Below are 15,947 nucleotides of genomic sequence, written 5' to 3' on the forward strand. Positions count from 1 at the left end.
TTATTATTATTATTATTATTATTATTTTGGGTTGTTTTGGGGAAACAGGGTCTCACTATGTAGCCCAGGCTGGCCTTGAACTTGTGGCAACCCTCCTGCTTCAGCCTGCCTAGTGTTGGGATGACAAGTGTGCACCACCACACCAAGTGTGGCCAATTTTATTTATGTGTTTGCTTGCTTTTGTGGTGCTGCACTACTTCCCCAGACCCTTTTTGTTTTCTTTTGAGGCAGGGTCTTTGCTAAATTGCTCAGGCTGGGCTTGAACTTGCGATCCACCTACCTCAGCCTTCAGAGTAGCTGAGATTACAGGCCTGCACCATCATACCTTTCTGTTTTTTAGTTATTTAATTTTTTAACTTTTTTTTTTGATGGGCTCTGTGTTGTCCCATTCGACCACTGCATCCAGTGTCAAGATGGTTTGGAAGGGCCACCATTTCTCCCGTGGCCTTTACCAAGTCTGGGGACACTTTCAGCCCCCTGGTGGCACCCAGGACCTACTGGCCCATTAGAGAAAGCCCATGCGAATGCTTTCATTGCTGAAAACCCCCAGCCTGGATTATATTCATCTTTACACCAACACATTTGCAAAATAGACTATTTAATATTTTTACAGAGGGAGGAGCCCCAAAAGGCACACGTGTCTAGGAATCATGAAAAGCCGTTGCACAATCCTGGGCATTTCCCCAAGCTGTGAATTCCTCCCAGGCAGCGAGGAAAGCCGGTCTTTTCTAAACCCAGATCTGACCCCTTTCAGATGACCTGGATGAGGACATTATCCCGGAGGAAGACATCATTTCCAGAAGTCACTTTCCAGAGAGCTGGCTGTGGACCACAGAAGAGCTGAAGGATCCAGAGAAGAACGGGTAGCTCTGGGTGCCCCCCACCCCGCATCCTACCCCGGGCTGGCACCGATGGTCACCGTTTCATTTGCGTGCCCCTGCCCCTTCCTGCCTCCAGCAGTCATGGAACCCACAGCCCAGCCTAGAAGTCAAGAGCTGGGTTACCTGGGTGTGCACAGCCGGAGCCCTCCGCCCTGCCACAAGTCTCATGCCCCACCTCTCTCCCACCCAGAATCTCCACGAAGACCATGAACATCTTTCTGAAAGACAGCATCACTACTTGGGAGATTCTGGCCGTGAGCTTGTCGGACAAAAAAGGTGAGAAAGGGCACCAGGGGCCCTGGCATTTCCTTATCCAAACAAACTGAACAGGTCGGCTGTTTTGTGGCTCCCTTTGGAGTGATCCATTTGTTATAACTGCCGAACTTACACTGATACATTATTACTCAGAGTCTGTAGTTTTATGTAGGGTTCTATTTTTTTTTTTTTTTTTTTTTTTAATGCTAGGACTTGAAACAAGGGCCGTCACACTGAACTGCATCCCCAGCCCCATTTTCATTTTTGGTTTTGAGACAGCGTTTTGTTAAGTCACTATGTTGTCCACGTTGGGCTTGAGCTTTCCATCCTCCTGCCTCAGCCTCTCTCGGTGCTGGGGTTTCAGGTGTGCACCGCCATGCCCGGCTCACCGAACGAATCTGAATTTCCGGGGTGGCCCTCATAGTTTATAGCTGGGCACTGGCCTCCCTCTCCCTCCCCTCCTGCCAGCCGTGTCACAAACCATCCACAGCTGGCTGGGGCAAGTGTGTCCTGCAGAAGAGTTCGCAACAACAAAAACTTCTAAGGGATGATGTCAACCTGAGAGCCGGCAGATTGATTAAGCAAAGAGGAATCGTGAGATTCTGACATCGACAGGCAGGTGGAGGAAGGTGACAAAAGGCAGCACTGGGTGGCCCTTCTCCCGTAGCCCCATCCCAGCCACCAGCAGCCTGGTGAGACCTTGGCTGGCCCTGGTCACATGCGATGGCTCAGGGCAGGCCCAGGTGCAGGCAAAGGAGAGTGAGCAGTACCCATGGGCATGAAACAGAAGGGCTCGTCCCAAAGCTCAGTCACATGATAAAGAACACTGCCCGGCGCTCTTCGAAAGTGGACTCAAAGCGGACTCATGAAAACCACCATGCTACAGGAAACACCACATTTTAGAGACCAGTGCCATGCCGAGACATCCTGGAGTCTTCAGCAACAGGGGAAATGTGCACATTTTATATACCTTTTCCCAGAGCACTGAAGTGGTGAGACACAAGGAAAAATAAGTATATTGAATTTAGGACAGCCGGGTGTGGTGGCGCACACCTGTCATCCCAGCACTAGGGAGGCTGAGGCAGGAGGATCGCTGTGAGTTGGAGACCAGCCTGGGCTACATAGTGAGTTCCGGGTCAGTCTCAACTACGTAATGAGACCCTGTCTCAAAAAAAAACAACAACTTATGACACTTAGTGCAAATATTTTATATATCCAAACCAGAACTTAGTGTAATTTATTATAACCTAATTTTAATATGTAAATATGACTAAATATATAATTACAAATGATTCGTATTTCTCTTATTAACATGTATAATCAGATATATGCTATAAATCATATAACAGCAGATCTTATATAATATATAATGGCATGGAATATGAGATAATATATTTTAATTTATGAATTATATAGTTGATATAATTTATTATTATAATGCATTTATCTGTCCCCAGATAGCATCTTTGTAACGTTCTATAAAAAGTCTCCAAATCACTAGTACACTAACAATGTCATAGCAACAAATCTATTGACATTTAATGACTTACTAATATGTCAGCATTATCCGTAGTATCTTCTCTTTGTGCTTAGAAAATCAAGGGTGCACTTAGCACTTGGAATCCACTCGGTTAGGATGGGGATACTTTGCTCTGTATTTGAGGTTTAATGCCACAGCTGAATAGTTATCACAAGTGTCCGTAAGCATTTTCCAGCTCCCGGATCTAGCGCTATTTCTTCATAAATGTAGATTTCATTCATACAGCCATACACGTTAACCTCTTAAAATGCACTGTCGTGTATACCACTGGTGCTGTTATGTATATTCATGATGCGTAGTAGGGTTTGAGTTTAGATGTTAGACTAAATACATTTTAAAAAATGTTTTTGAGATTAGGTCTCACTGTGTAGCCCAGGCTGTCCTCGAACTCCTGGTGACCCTCCTGCTTCAGCCTCCCGAGTGCTGGGATGATAGATGTGTGTCACCACACCCAGCATCCCCAACTCTTAAAAAAGAAAAATTCTCTCATTAAGTTGCCAAACTTCTTAGACCGGGCTTGAACTTGCAATCCTCCTGCCTCAGCCTCCCAGAGTGCTGGGATGACAGGCATGGGCCGCCACACAGTGCTACATTTTTTTCCTCCTCCCTACAAATCCGGGCCTCGAACTTCACTGGAAAGCATTAAGTAATGGCCATTCCCAGCCCCCGCACCGCTGGACCTAACCGTCGCTAGCGGAGTGTAGTGTCCGTGCTTGGGCCAAGACGGGCTGAGCCAGGCCCAGCTCCCGCGGGAGCCCAGCGGTGTCCACCCTGCCTTGACACGCGGGGTTCTGTCTCCGTGCGTGCAGGGATCTGCGTGGCCGACCCCTACGAGATCACCGTGGTGCAGGACTTCTTCATCGACCTGCGGCTGCCCTATTCAGTGGTGCGCAACGAGCAGGTGGAGATCCGCGCCGTCCTCTACAACTATCGCGAGGACCAGAGTCTCAAGGTGGGCTCTCAAGGTGGAGGGGAGCGGGCCGGGCCGGGCGCGGGCAGCGCGGTGACGCCTCCCCTCTCCTCTCCGGGGCAGGTGAGGGTGGAGCTGCTCCACAACCCGGCCTTCTGCAGCCTGGCCACCGCCAAGAAGCGCCACTACCAGACGGTGACCATCCCGCCCAAGTCCTCGCTGCCGGTACCCTACGTCATCGTGCCCTTGAAGATCGGCCTGCAGGAGGTGGAGGTCAAGGCCGCCGTCTACAATCACTTCATCAGCGACGGCGTGAAGAAGACCCTCAAAGTCGTGGTGAGTGACCCGCGGAAGTCGTCTTCACAGCGCCCGCTTCGGAGCTGTAGAAGGGCCAGACGTTTGGGAGCCGAACAGGGATCCGGATCAAGCGAGTGAGATGCCCTGGGCACGGAATCTTAGGGGCCACCGAAAAGATCAGCAAATCTGCATCAATAAGATGTTAGTGTAGCGATTTTCTGTATCATGATCGCTGCTATAAGTGATGTTTTCTATTACATGGGTTTTTTGTTTGTTTGTTTGTTTATGGTCCTGGGAACCAAACCTAGGGGTGCTCTTTAGCATGCTACATCCCCAGCACTTTTTATCTGGAGACAAGATCTGGCTAAATTGTGCAGGATGGGCCTGAATGTTCCATCCTCCTGCCTCAGCCTCCCATAGTGCAGGAACTGCAGGTGTGTGCCACCATATCCCGCTGGTGATACTCTTTAATTTAATTTAATTTAATTTTTTTGTACTGGGGATCGAACTTGGGACCTTGTGCTTTCGAGGCAGACAGCAGAACCACTGAGCTAAATCCCCAGCCCTTTTATTTCAATTTTTTATTATAGTAAAATATGCATACCACAAAATCTACCACCTTAACTATGTTTAAGGGTACAATTCAGTGATGCTGAGAACATTCATATTGTTGTGCATCCGTCACCATCTTTCCACAGGTTCCTTTCCGTGTTTGTAGACTTAGAATGCTTTCCTGTAACATTTTAAGAGACCTAAACGTGGCCTGGGGATGTAGCTGAGTGGTAGAGCACTTGTTTATCATGCACTGTCCCCAGGTTCCATCTCCAGCACCAGAAACAAACAAATAAGCAAACAAAAGCAATATGAAGAAATGAAAATAAATTGGACACGGTGGCGCATGCCTGTAATCCCAGCACTCTGGGAGGCTGAGGCAGGAGGATTGCAAGTTGGAGCCCAGCCCGGTTAATTAGTCACTTAGCAAGTCTCTATCCCAAAATTTAAAAAAATAAAAAAGATCTGGGGATGTTGCTCAGTGTGAAGGCCCTGGCATTCAATATCCAGTACCACTGGTGGGTGGGTGGGGGGCAAATCCAGTAATGACAGCAATAGTTCCACCTCGTCAGACTGAGATCACTGAATGAGTTACCCTGACCGCAGTTTCTCGAAGCTTGTGAAGATTTCAAAAAGTATCATTATTTCATTTCTGAGTTAGAATTTTGGGATGACTCTGTAGGACAGGATAAGGTAGGTGGTTTCATTGTCTTTTCTTTATGGTAGCAGGAGGCTGAAGCACAGAGAGGTTGGGTCACACAGGAAGGGGAAGGCGTCAGGTTCTGGCACCGCAGTACCCAAACTGGCATAACTCTCAGAGCAGCACCTTGCTCACCTCTGTGTCTGTCTGTCTTTATGTTCACCTGACTCCCTCCCCACCGTGCACATAGCCGGAAGGCATCAGAGTCAACAAAACAGTGGCTGTTCGCACTCTGGACCCGGAGCACCTGGGCCAAGGTGAGCCAGGAGGGGCACGACCTGGGCCTGGCGGTGGAGCGGGCATGGGAGGTGCTGGTGCCATGTTCCTCCCACGCCCCTGCAGGTGGAGTGCAGAGAGAGGACATTCCGCCCGCAGACCTCAGCGATCAAGTCCCAGACACAGACTCTGAGACCAGGATTCTCCTCCAGGGTGAGGTCCCCTTAGCCCTGCTGCCGTGGGTCCCAGGAAGGCGTCAGGGGCGGCCACCAGGAGGGGGCTGAGCGCCATCTAGTCAGAGGTGATTAACTGCAGCGCCTCCTCCTGGTAAGCTAGACTAGTGCCTCATGGATCTGTTTCGTGGGAGCTTCTCCGCGGCGGATGGAGGTCAGCAAAGCGGATAAATACATTCAGATGGAAGGCTGGCAGTGCTGGCGCATCTGTGATCCCATGAGTCTGGGAGGCTGAGGCAGGAGGAGCCCAAGCTTGAGCCCAGCCTGGGCAACTTAGCGAGACCTTGTCTCAAAATAAAAATAAATAAATAAAAAGGGCTGAATATGTAGCTCAGTGCAAAGGTCCACATTCAATCCCCAGTGCTGACAAATAACAAAAAAGAAAGAAAGAAAAAAAAAACACGCATAAAATTCATATGAGAAGTCACATAATCCAAAAGCAGAAATGGTGCAAATTATTACCCAGGATGGAAGATGAAGGGCGGCCTGGCAGCCCTGGACCTGTAAGACTCTCGGGCAAGAGCCTCAGTTCCCTGGTCTCTGATAGGAGTGGAATAGGACCCACCGCCAAACATGGCTGTGGTGTTAAATGAGATACTGCACGGTGCCCTCAGAGCTGACCCTAGCAGGTAACATTAAGCAGTACAAGTATCCAGGGCTAGCGGTGTTTTACAGCTGGTGAAAGGAGAGCCAGGAACAGGACCCCTGCGGAGCTCACGCCCCCCTGCTCCGCAGTGCCTGTGGCCCGCTGTCACCCTCCACTCCCAGTTCCTACTTGTCCCTGGGTGGTGGGAGGCTGGGGACGGACGCTGTGGGCACCTGGCTGGAGCAGGGTCCTCCCACCGCCGGCGGCAGGGACCCCAGTGACTCAGATGACCGAGGACGCCGTGGATGGGGAGCGACTGAAGCACCTGATCGTGACCCCCTCGGGCTGTGGGGAACAGAACATGATCGGCATGACGCCCACGGTGATCGCGGTGCACTACCTGGATCAGACGGAGCAGTGGGAGAAGTTCGGCTTGGAGAAGCGACAGGCGGCCCTGGACCTCATCAAGAAGGGTGCGCGCAGCTCTGTGGGGATCCAGCGCCCCGCCCCCTAGGTCCCTCCCTCTGGTGACTGTCGTTCCCTGCAGGGTACACCCAGCAGCTGGCTTTCAGACAGCCCAGCTCGGCCTACGCAGCCTTCCTGAACCGCAAGCCCAGCACTTGGTGAGTCCGGCCGCACGGTAAAGAGCAGGTGGCGCTGGGCCCCGCCCCTCCCTGCTCATTGGCTGGTAGGGATGACGGCACGCTCTGGATCCCAGAGCTGATTGGCTCACTCTCTGTCGCGCGCCCTCAGGCTGACGGCCTACGTGGTGAAGGTCTTCTCCCTGGCGGTCAACCTCATCGCCATCGACTCCCAGGTCCTCTGCGGGGCCGTGAAATGGCTCATTCTGGAGAAGCAGAAGCCTGACGGAGTCTTCCAGGAGGACGGGCCCGTGATACACCAAGAAATGATTGTAAGAAGCTGGGATCTGGGGCAGAGTCGGGGAGAGGGGCGCCTGAGCGTCCCGGGCTGGATGTGCCCATGTACGTATATGTGTATGTACGTATAATGGGCCGGGCCCTGCCTTTCCCCTGTAAAATGAGCCAGTACCTTTCCACATGTGTGGTGGCCGTCACTTCTTCCTGGAAACCAAATCCACATTGGCTGGAGCCGGTGGGAAGCTTTATTCAAATCTGATAACGTCCTTCCTTAGAGAGTCTCAAGGCTGCCTATGGCTCTAAATAAACACAGAGTTGTGCTTCTCAGAATGTGGCCCTCCAACCAGCAGTGACAGCAGCCACAAAGTTATCAGAAATGTACATTCTGAGACTGGACCCCGGGCCTGTTATCGAACTGGAAATTCCGAGCTTTAACAAGCCCTCCCCCTTCCCAAGTGATGCTGATGTGTGCTCAAGACGCCAGTCAGTGCTCTAGTCTGACCCTCAGGATTCAGGCCACACAGCCTTTCCTGTTACTACGTCCATATGGAAAGAAGCCTGGCCATCTTGCCACAGGGCCTTTGCACATGCTCCTCCTGCCTTCACTGACAGTCGAGTCCTACTTTTGAGATCGGAGCTTCAGTTGTAATTCCTCATGGACAGCTTTCCCGTCCTCCCTGACTGGGCCAACTCCACAGTTCATTCGCTGCTGTGTTCTTGTCTGCATAGCATTTATGAGCTTGTAATGAACACAGATGGCCTTTGAACCGTAATGGCTCAAGTTTTGATTTTTTTTTTCCATTTAATGATGGTGCAAAGGTGTCGCTATTGCAATCATTCCAACTTTCAGTAGGGTAAAAAATAAGCTCAGTAAACTACATGAGATAGCCACCTCATTAAGTACACTGATGGCATTTTGGCTTACGATATTTTACATTACCATGGGTTTATTTAGGATGCCAGCCCATCATAAGCTGAGGGGCATCTGTGTTTCTGTGGAGCAGCTGGCTGGTTCACCTCCATCTTCCCTGTTAGACTAGAAGCCACGTGAGGGATGGGCCTGGCTTCCATTCACCGTTATATCTGAGGAGCCCGCACTGTGCCTCCACTGATATTTGCATGAATGAAAAAAAAATGATCGAATAACTTCGTACTAAAGAATTTGACCCCTGGGCACCTGTCATCCCAGCGCTCCGGAAGGCTGAGGCAGGAGGATCATAGTTCTGAGCCCCGCCCGGGCAATTTAGTAACTTAGCAAGACTCTGTCTCAAAATAAAAAATTAAAAGAGTGGAGCACGGAGCTCAGTGCAAAGGCCCAGGCTTCAATCCTCAGTCCATAGAAAAATAAAAAATCGAAAAAAAGAGTTTGGCCTTCGTGGTGGGGGGAGAGAGAGCCCCAGAAGGAGCCCCTTACCCGGCCCAGATTCCCGACTCTGCAGGGACCTTGACTGCCGCGTGGAGACACATGGTGACCCACCACGTGCTTTCTGCTCCCTCTCCAGGGCGGTTTCCGGAACACCCAGGAGGCTGATGTGTCCCTCACTGCCTTTGTGCTCATCGCGCTAAAGGAGGCTAAAGAGATCTGCGAAGGGCAGATCAACGTAAGTGCCCTTTAAATCTCCACCCTGCGCCGGCCACGCCCACCGCTGGAGGGGAGGCGGGGACCCCGCTGCACTATTCTTTTTTGTTGTTGTTGATTTGTTTTGTTTTTTTGAGACAGGGTCTCACTGTGTAGTTGAGCCTGACCTGGAACTCACTGTGTAGCCCAGGCTGGTCTCGAATTCACAGCGATCCTCCTGCCTCAGCCTCCCGAGTGCTGGGATGATGACAGGCGTGGGCCACCACGCCCGGCCCGTGCTATTCTTACCTGGGCAAAATCACCACCTCCTCAGGCGTGGGCAAGCTCTTCCCATGGGCTTTTATGTGGTTCACTAAATAGACATGACCCGAGCATCCTGTTACCGGGAGAAGGGCTGAGCAGTGTTCCCAGCAGCCGCCCAGTCTGGCGCCGCCTTACTAATTTCCCCTGCCTGTCGGAGCTCTGTTCTGGCAACATTTGCTCAGTGGCGCCCCCTGGCACTTGGACGTTGGCCCCGTGGGAGTATTTACACCACCGGAAGGGGCAACTGTTGTAATCCAGGGCCGCCATCGGCCTGTTGCCCCCCATTTAGCAGCGCACTGTGGGCTGTACGGACTACTCCAGGCACCTGAGAGGTATGCATCAACAAGACAGCTCCAGGGTGGCTACAGTGTTTGAAAAAGCCTCAAAAATAGATCCAAGGCAGAGACGTCTCCAGGGCAGACATCATCCCAGTGGCCCAAATATGGTGGTCGCATGGTCTTTACCAGCTGTCCATGGTGGTGATGCCGGGTTTCCCCAGAAAGAAGACCTAACCACAAAATGATCAGCCTTGAGCACAAGAGATCAAAAAATGCCAGCCCCAGTCACCCTACATGACTGGCCATTACCAAGTGGCCACGCAGCAAGGGAACAGTGAGGTTTAGTCTTCTGGATGACACTGGCCATCACTGCGGTAATAATGACCAGCGTTCATTTTCCCTTTAGGTCTTTTTTTTGGGGGGGGTGCCCACCTGACCAGACTACCCGCCCGGTATTCCTACAGAGCCTGCCGAACAGCATCGCCAAAGCCGGAGATTACATTGCATCCAAATACGAAAACCTGCAGAGGCCCTACACTGTGGCCATTGCTGGCTACGCCCTGGCCCAGCTGGACAAGTTGGACGGCCCCCTCCTGGTTAAATTTAGGAGTGCGGCCACAGGTGAGGGCAGCCCCAAGGGGGCCGCGTGGCTGGGGCTTAAAGGAGGGCATCCTGAGCAGGGGTGGATGGCCCCAAGCCAAGCTGGGGTGCAAGGCCCCCCACAGTGCTGGTGAGCGTTTGCATAAAGAGGAAGCAGGCAGCAGCTGAGAGACCCGAACACCTAACCTTCTAGCTTGAGTCTCTGGGAGCATACCCTGAGCCACTCCCGGGCTGGACAGACAGCGATGTTGGGGCTGGGGGTGTTCTCTTTGCAGAGAAGAACCGCTGGGAGGAGGCTGGTCAGAAGCTGTACAGTGTGGAAGCCACGTCCTACGCCCTCCTGGCCCTGCTGCTGCTGAGAGACTTTGACACTGTGCCTCCGGTTGTGCGCTGGCTCAACGAGCAGAGATACTACGGGGGCGGCTATGGCTCCACCCAGGCAAGGGCCCACCCCTGGATGTCTCACTGCCCGCTTCAGCCTGTCACTGGCCTCCCAGAGGAGACTCTGACACTCAGACAGGCAGTTCCTCTGTCCCATAATCCAGGTGGATAGACGGGAAGTGGAGAAGTCCAACTCCAAGTTCTAGACTACGTTCTAGGTGCTCCGTGCTTTGTTTGGAGCCTCCTGTTCTCTCCTGGTTACAGACTATATTCTAGGAATCCAGGTTCAGCCTCCCTCTCTCCTTGATAGGTTCTACAGCAGGTGCTAGTTTTACTAGGCTCCCAGTCCCACTGGTGGGTTCCAGAGCAGGTTCTCAGTTCTCCTGGGACACTATCCACCCCCACCACCCCCAGTGCTTTCTAGACTTCTCAGTAACTTCAGCCTCCATCCTCCTGACCTCCTGTCATTCTGGAGGGCTCTCAATCAGATTCTCAGTATCACTTTTGGAGTCAGTGTCCCTGGGTTCTAATTTTATTCCCCCCCCCATGAGAATATTCTAGACTTGTTTCAGGATCCCTCAGCCCTGGTCTAAGAGTCTCTCCTCTGGATGGTTCTAGAACACATTATCAGTGTTTCTAGGCCTTCAGTCTTAGAGCTGGATTTTCTGGTGGGTGCTAGCTATGCTCAGCCCTCTAAGTTCTTGTCTAAGTTCTGTACCATCAAGAGTTCTAGAACACGTCCTCAGTGTCTAAGGACCTCCGGTCTCACCTTCACTCTCCGGGGGGCTCTAGGCCACAGACTTATTGTCAGGAGTCTGAGCCCCTTTCAGTCACAGAGTCTCAGGGCAAATGCTCAGTAGCCAGGACTTTCCCACCTCCCCGCTACGATGTGTTTGAGGCATAGTCTTATTGTCCTAACTCTGGCCCGAATCTTTACCCCCGGTGGTCCTAGCCAGTCTCTCAGGCTGATACCTCCTCACCCACCCTTTCTGTCGTGGATTCCAGGCCACCTTCTTGGTGTTCCAAGCCTTGGCCCAGTACCAAACCGACGTCCCCGATCACAAGGACCTGAACATGGAGGTGGCCCTACAGCTGCCCAGCCGCAGTTCCCAGATCAAACATCGCCTCATCTGGGAAGCCGGTAGCCTCCTGCGGTCAGAAGAGGTACCGCCACTGGGCCGTCCTGGCCACTGTCACCCATCACACCCACCAGGGCACGCCGGGAGGAGGAGGGAGGCCAGATGACCAGCGTGGGACCCATCGGTCGGGGAGACTCGGCTCCTAACGCCTTCTCTTCTCTCCCACTCTGCAGACCAAGCAAAACGAGGGTTTCACGTTGACAGCTAAAGGGAAGGGCCAAGGCACACTGTCGGTGAGAAACGGGGGCTTCCCTGGGCCCTCTGCCCCCAGGGACTCTCTCCTCCTGGTCCTCGGCCTCTCAGCTCCCCTGGGGCTCTGTTTCCCCCCATTCTGTCCAGGTGGTGACTATGTACCACGCCAAGGGCAGAGGCAAGGTCTCCTGCAAGAAGTTCGACCTCAGGGTCACTGTAAGCCCAGCCCCTGTTACAGGTGAGAGCAGGAAAAGCCCCTTCTGTCCTCTTGCCTCCATCTCCGTGCTAACGCCCTTCTGGATCAGGACCTGGGGATGCCCTCTCTCATCTTTCTGTCTTCTGTGTTTCTAGTCAAGAAGCCTCAGGATGCCAAGAACACCATGATCCTTGGCATATGCGCCAGGTAAGAAGCCGGGCCACAGGGGGGTTCATCTCTGCCTTTAATCAAACCCCCCCTTTTTCAGGGGTGCAAGAGAATGGACCTCAGGGCCCTGTCGGTCCCCTTGTCCCCACCTCTATTTTCATGTCTTTGTGGATCAGGACTCAAGGATACCCTTTCCCATCTTTCCACCTTGGTCCAGTGGGCTGTGGGTTTCCATCTTCGCAGAGGGGTATGGCGGAGGAAAACTGGTCACCTCATGGAGGCCCAGAAACAGAAACGGCAGAGAGCCGGCGAAGAAAGGGCTGGAGACAAAATACACCAGTCAAAGTCATGCCCCTGGGTTAATCCTTCGATCCACCGATGAAGTTAGAGCTCTTGTAACAGAGACTTCACTTTTGCACACCAGGGACCAACACCCAAACATATGAGGCTTAAGGACATATTGGATCTATACTGATGCCCGAATTTGAACTCTTTCACGGGGGAACTGGTGTTATTCGGGAGAGCTGACTCCCCCAAAATAAGAACGGCTCGTATTCTTGTTTTCATTTCATAGAAGAACTGAGGCACTGAAGGGACTGAATAGCTCACCAGATGTTACAGAAAGATAGGATTTAAGCCCATGCACTTGGATCCAGAGCCTGAAGTCCTCCTGCCCTTGACCATTAAACGACATTTCCATCCTTTGCCCTTGGAGAAGTGTTTCCTAAACTTGAACGTCGGTTTAGGTGCCCGGGAGGAATCAAGGGCTTTGACCTCTGGTCAGAACCTCCCATTCAGGGACAGCCCCTGAGGGATGCCCCCCACTCTGGGCCTCACAGTGCTTCTTCTTGCCCCTGTCCAGGTACCTAGGAGACCAGGATGCCACGATGTCCATCCTGGACATATCCATGATGACTGGCTTTGTTCCTGACACAGATGACCTCAAACTGGTAGGAGGGGCCGGGGGCTGAGGGCTGCGGCCATGAGGGAGGAGCCTGGGGCCTGGAGGAGGCAGTGGCGAGAGGATTCTAGAAGACGTTGTCACCCACCCTTCCCCAGCTGACCACCGGTGTGGACAGATACATCTCCAAGTACGAGCTAGACAAAGCCTTTGCCAACAAGAATACCCTCATCATCTACCTGGACAAGGTGAGGCAGCATCCTCCCCTGGGGGACTCCGGTAGGTGCCTCGGCTCTTCTCTGGCTGGCCTTCTCCTCTCTCTCGCTGTCTGCCTCCAGGTCAGCTGATTTTGGGGACAAGGTCTGTGTCAGTGGGTGGGTGGAGAAAGAGACTGTAAACCAAGGTGCGGACCCAGGATCGCCTTCTATAAACATCTCGCCCCTGACCGACTTCACCGCTCAGGAGGCTTCTATTTCTTGCTTACGTGGAGTCCAGTCATAACCAGGCACGGTGACACATGCCTGTCATCTCAGGTTTGCAGGAGGCTGAGGCAGGAAAATTGCTGAGCCTAGGACTTGGAGGCCAAGCAGGGCAATATAGCAAAAAAAAAAAACCAAAAATAAAGTCCATTGGTATGGGGGTTAGGAACAGGCCTTGTGACCCATGCAGGTGGCCCTGCATCCCTAGGGTCTTCTGCAGAATACATTCATGGTGCAGGCAGGTAGAGAGAGAACTATGCATGGGATTTTTGTTTTCAGTGCTAGGTATTGAATCCAGGGCCTTAAACATGCTAGCTGAGCTACATCTCCAATGTTTTTAAACTTTTTATTTTCACGTAGGATCTCACTAAGTTGCTCAGGTTAGACTCAAACTTGTGATCTTCCTGACTCAGCTTCCTGAGTAGCTGGGCTGACAGAAACACGTCACCATACCTTCCTGTGCATGGGATGTTTTCATAGACATCATCTTAGTCTGTTTTGTGGTGCTGTACCAACAATACCCAAGGCTGGATCATTTATAAAGAAAAGAGGTTTACGGGGTCAGGGATTGAGCTCGGTGGTGCTGCCTCGCAAGCTCAAGGTCCCGAGTTCGATCCCCGATAACCCCCCTCAGTGTTTGAGGGCATCAAGGCTTCACCATGAGCTTGGGTGGCCGGAGCAGGCAGAGTCTGGAAACCTGCTGGCCGGAGACCAGTCACTGGACACACCTCACTGAAAGCTGGGCTGAGCAATGGAGCCCAGTTGTGTGGCTAAGAGAAAAAGGAAAGAGATTTGCCAAGCTATCCATTCCCTCTGCCGGTTCCTCTTCTCCCCTCGACCCTTGGATTTCTCCCCCACGGCTCCAGCTGCCAATTCCCGTGTCTCCCACCGACCCGCCTCTTCTTCTCAGATCTCACACTCTGAGGAAGAATGTCTGTCCTTCAAAATACATCAGTATTTCAACGTGGGGCTCATCCAGCCTGGCTCCGTGAAAGTCTACTCCTACTACAACCTCGGTGAGCAGGAAAGCCGGGACCCAGGTCTAAGTGCTCCAGGGAGCCTGTGGGACCCTGGGGGTCGTAGAGTCTCAAAGGTCTGAAGGTCCCAGAAAGTTGGGGGCTCTCTGTATGCTAAGGTTCTGACAGTCCCAGGGGTCTGTGAGCTGAGGGTGTGAGAATTTCAGTGATTTGAGGATTGGGGTCTGAGATTCCTATGGGTCTGAGAGTTGGAGAACTGAGGGTTTAAGGATTTGCAATCTGGGGTGGGGGGGTGTGAGGGCCCCAGGGATCTGTGGGTTGGGGTCAGAGGTGCCAGGTCCTAGGGGCTGATGGGCCTGGGGTCTGAGGGCTCTGAGAGTCCTAAAGCTCTGAGAACTGGGGGTCTTAAGGATTTGCAAGTTGCAGGTTTGAAGACCCCAGGGTTGGAGGCTCCCAAAGACCGGACAGTTAAGCTCTGAGGGTCGGGGACCTGGCACCTCCAGGTCTGCTGGGCAGGAGCGCAGTGTGCTGTCTGGGGCGGAGGCCCGGTGCCCTGACACCTCCCCGTCTCCTCTGCACTCAGATGAGACCTGCACCCGGTTCTACCACCCGGAGAAGGAGGATGGGATGTTAAGCAAGCTGTGTCACAAGGACCTGTGCCGTTGTGCGGAGGGTGGGTGCCGGGCTCGGTGGGCGGGGGCTGCCCCCCCCAGTTCTACTGCAGTCCTGGGTGAGGAGGAGGAGTCAGACTGCGTCTCCTCCGTCCCCGCAGAAAACTGCTTCATGCACCGGGTGGACGAGAAGGTCACCCTGGATGACCGGCTGGAAAAAGCCTGCGAGCCCGGGGTAGACTATGGTGAGTGTGCGACGGGGGGCGTGCTCGTGTGGCTGTGTGTGCCGGCTGCGTGGCGTCGGGTGTGGTCGTGTGCGTGACTGGCTGTGAGCCCATGTGTGTGTGTGTGTGTGAGCGGCCAAGGCTTTGTGGTTGTAAGTGATCTATGCACGAGCGTGTGGTAAGAGGCGGCCGTGCAGGGCCGTGGTCGTGAAGCTGGCTGTGTACCGCTGTGCTGGCGGGTGACTGGATGCGTCTAGCTGGGGCTGTGCATGGCCGCATGTGACTGTGGCTGCGTGGCCTTGCCCTAGACGCCCGTGTGCATCGGCGCCGGCCCTTTGCACGTGACCGTCCCTGTGGGCGGCTGTCCCTTGCGCCTCTGCAAAGGGTGTGTGGGCTGTGACTATGTGGCCCTGCCTGGTGGTGGGTGTTCGTGGGGTGGACTCTGCGACTGGCTGTGACCCCACGTGGCTCTGCTTGGGGCTGGGGACCCGACCGTCGGCCCCACCCACGACCCACACGGCCCCCTCCACCCCACAGTGTACAAGACCAAGCTGCTCAGGATGGACCTGTCCGACGACTTCGACGAGTACGTAATGACCATCCAGCAGGTCATCAAGTCAGGTCAGCAGGGCGCTCGTCCTTCCCCCTGCTCCCCTCTGGCCCCCCACTCGGACCCGCAGCTCAGCACCCCTTCCTCTCCACCCCAGGCTCCGATGAGGTGCAGGCCGGGCAGGAGCGCAGGTTCATCAGCCACGTCAAGTGCAGAGAGGCCCTACGCCTGAAGGACGGGCAGCACTACCTCATGTGGGGCGTCTCCTCCGACCTGTGGGGAGAGAAACCCAAGTCAGTGCCCGCCCCGTGGGGCCAGCGC

At 53.4% G+C, this 15,947-nt stretch overlaps 1 protein-coding gene across 1 annotated transcript in view; it reads left to right on the plus strand.

Moving 5' to 3' along the window:
- Nucleotides 1-15,947, plus strand: part of C3 (complement C3) — a 23,154-nt gene that overhangs the window by 6,746 nt on the left and 461 nt on the right. The window contains 23 exon segments of the mRNA XM_019209066.1: nucleotides 750-863; nucleotides 1,072-1,157; nucleotides 3,486-3,628; nucleotides 3,710-3,922; nucleotides 5,326-5,392; nucleotides 5,478-5,564; nucleotides 6,440-6,643; nucleotides 6,718-6,793; nucleotides 6,924-7,083; nucleotides 8,551-8,649; nucleotides 9,673-9,829; nucleotides 10,084-10,247; nucleotides 11,195-11,353; nucleotides 11,502-11,561; nucleotides 11,668-11,758; nucleotides 11,872-11,923; nucleotides 12,747-12,834; nucleotides 12,944-13,033; nucleotides 14,175-14,280; nucleotides 14,825-14,914; nucleotides 15,014-15,097; nucleotides 15,614-15,697; nucleotides 15,784-15,919. Coding sequence (XP_019064611.1) covers nucleotides 750-863; nucleotides 1,072-1,157; nucleotides 3,486-3,628; nucleotides 3,710-3,922; nucleotides 5,326-5,392; nucleotides 5,478-5,564; nucleotides 6,440-6,643; nucleotides 6,718-6,793; nucleotides 6,924-7,083; nucleotides 8,551-8,649; nucleotides 9,673-9,829; nucleotides 10,084-10,247; nucleotides 11,195-11,353; nucleotides 11,502-11,561; nucleotides 11,668-11,758; nucleotides 11,872-11,923; nucleotides 12,747-12,834; nucleotides 12,944-13,033; nucleotides 14,175-14,280; nucleotides 14,825-14,914; nucleotides 15,014-15,097; nucleotides 15,614-15,697; nucleotides 15,784-15,919 — 2,610 coding nt within the window.

This window comes from Fukomys damarensis, unplaced genomic scaffold, assembly GCF_012274545.1.
Source record: "Fukomys damarensis isolate Sample0158 unplaced genomic scaffold, DMR_v1.0_HiC HiC_scaffold_37, whole genome shotgun sequence".
Lineage (NCBI taxonomy): Eukaryota > Metazoa > Chordata > Mammalia > Rodentia > Bathyergidae > Fukomys > Fukomys damarensis.